General features: G+C 39.5%; 1 protein-coding gene across 1 annotated transcript; it reads right to left on the reverse strand.

Moving 5' to 3' along the window:
* LOC103480228 (C-type mannose receptor 2-like) lies at positions 1-2,278 on the reverse strand. The gene is made up of 5 exons (XM_008435103.1): positions 2,209-2,278; positions 1,751-2,137; positions 1,299-1,652; positions 466-554; positions 1-347 (listed from the first exon to the last, which is right to left on the reverse strand). The coding sequence occupies exons 1-5, from the start codon at positions 2,243-2,245 to the stop codon at positions 249-251; spliced, it is 966 nt and encodes a 321-aa protein (XP_008433325.1). The 5' UTR covers positions 2,246-2,278; the 3' UTR covers positions 1-248.
* Between the last annotated feature and the right edge of the window lie 6 nt (positions 2,279-2,284).

Genomic DNA, 2,284 nt, shown 5'->3' on the forward strand with positions numbered 1-2,284 from the left:
TCAGTTTTAGATTTAATGTCATCTCAAGCAAACAAACCGAGGCATCACACAGTAATTTTTCAATAATATACATTCACCAAAAAAAAGAAAAAAAAACATTTTCAAAATATACGTCACAAGTTTAACTGCCCAAAGGATTATGCAGAATTGCAGAGCTATGATTTTCAAATTTTGTTTCAGAGGATATACATTTTTTTAATATGAAAATCCAGACTTCAGTCTAAATTAAAAGCAAACAGGGTCCATGTCTAGGTTTTCTTTTCCTTCTTGAAGACGTTTCCATCAGGCTGATTTCTCCACTTCAGGGTAACTCTACTCACTCCAGTCTCCTGCAGTCTGTTCTGGAGCTGCAAGACAAAATTAGAAAAATAAATAAATTGTTTCTTTCCATTTACACACTGGATTTTGTTCTCATGTGAGGCGTAATCATTTGTGCACTGCAAACAGTTCTTATGCCAAACTTGCCTTTGTCAAGATGGTTGCTCTCAGAACAGGGTCGTTCAGGTCCACTGAGTTATCCGTGAGAAGTCTGATCTTCATAACCTGTTTTTTCACTGATTTGAAAAAGTAGCATAGCATTAGCTTGTTTCTCCATTTTAGCCATGTTAGCAATTGTTGAAATACAGATGTATGAAATACATTGACGTATATCAGTTTGACATTAGTAATTCTAATTAACGATGTTTCAACACAATCCCAAATGTCCATCGTGGCATTTTTTAAAAATAGGATAGTTACTGCTACTCCGACAACAAACTTGTTAGTCTAGACGTGAGGGGCTAATCTTTGCTAATCAAAGTCGATTTACATTTGGTTAACGGGGCCATCCAAGTTTGTTTGTTGAACAAATTTTAGTTTTTTTTGTCTAGTATGCGAGTGGCTTTCCCCTATTTTACAAATGTTTCAACATTTGGTGTGCCGTTGTTTCGATAAGCTTCTGTTATATCGCCACATTAATTTACATCTGTTGTTGCATTCTTATTTGTAACTATCCAATAGGAAGCTCATAACAATAACTCTCCAATGACAAGTATTGTAAAGACATTGTGGCCTTAACCTCGTTAACCTGTGTTGGATCAAGATATTGGAACTGACTTGCAGAAACTCCCCTTGGGAAAAAAAAATTAACTTTTTGAAAGACTGCTTAAATGTAATGAGTTATTAAAAGCATAAATCATTTTTTCAGACAAGAACTCGGTATAGGAAGATGCCCATTCTTCATTCTGTCAGACTGGACAAAATATTCCTGATCAGGACAATCCTAATGCTTATGAAATGGAGCTTTTCACCACACTCACCAGGACGGTCAAAACAGACGAAAGGTAATCTTGTTTCGCAGGGCAAAAACTTCCATCTTCCTGATTTCCCAGAAGATGTAACACCACATATGACTGTCATGGAGCCAATCATGTTTGAAACAGAATCCCAGCTGGTAAAGTTGACTCCGCTCCCATCAGACCACTGAAGATTTGGATCTCTAAATAGACCAATCCAATGAAGGAATTGACCGAACATGGAAACCTGGATCTTCTGGTAATCTGCGTCATTCTTGAAGGTGGCGAGGTCGATGAAGTTCTTTCTGCAGTACGTCTGAGCATTGGACCAGGATAATGGTGGATTCCCAAAAACAAATTCAGGGTTCGCCTGCGAGCCTGTAGTTGAAGGGAATAGAGGACAAAGGTGAGCAGAAGTTCTGCATTTTACAAAAATGCTTAAAGGAATGATACTCAACACCGTAGTAAATATTTACCTTGGTAACAAAGAAAATATCGTTGGGTTGAACACGGCTCAGTAACCCAGCCCCCATTGTAGTGGAATGACACACATAACTCGTCTGGGTAATCAAAACTAGGTTCATTGGATGAAGTTCTCCAGTGTCTGTAGTCGGCTCCGCTCCCAGTGAGGCCATCGGACCATCTCCAGTCGATTTCACTGAACAGACCAATCCAGACATCAGAGCTGTGACCAGCAGATGAAAGAGTGCTAATAAACATGTTCTGTTCGTCTGAGCTTAGAACGGTTGCCAGGTCTGTGTGGGTCTGTCTGCAGTAGGTCTGAGCTTCGGTCCAACTCAGAGATTGATTAACAAAGTGGTAGACAGGCTGAAGATGGAGGCTGGTGGAGAAGATGACCCCATCTGGAAGATAAATAAAAACAAATGTTACTTTTGTTTTGACTATCTCCAGATGAAAACATGAAGTCACTGACCTGAGAGAAGCAAGACTCCCAACAAGATCCTCTCCATCGTGATGCTGCTCTGTGGTAGAAAGTCCTGAGGGACTCT

The sequence above is a fragment of the Poecilia reticulata genome, linkage group LG18 (assembly GCF_000633615.1).
Source record: "Poecilia reticulata strain Guanapo linkage group LG18, Guppy_female_1.0+MT, whole genome shotgun sequence".
In the NCBI taxonomy this organism is placed as follows: Eukaryota; Metazoa; Chordata; class Actinopteri; order Cyprinodontiformes; family Poeciliidae; genus Poecilia; species Poecilia reticulata.

Excerpts from the sequence above, each read along its gene's own strand:
- LOC103480228 (XM_008435103.1), bottom strand. The coding sequence starts at position 2,245 with ATGGAGAGGATCTTGTTGGGAGTCTTGCTTCTCTCAG. Across the intron at positions 2,138-2,208 it reads GGGAGTCTTGCTTCTCTCAG|ATGGGGTCATCTTCTCCACC; the intron begins GTCAGTGACTTC and ends TTTATCTTCCAG. Across the intron at positions 555-1,298 it reads CGTCTGTTTTGACCGTCCTG|TGAAAAAACAGGTTATGAAG; the intron begins GTGAGTGTGGTG and ends TTTTCAAATCAG.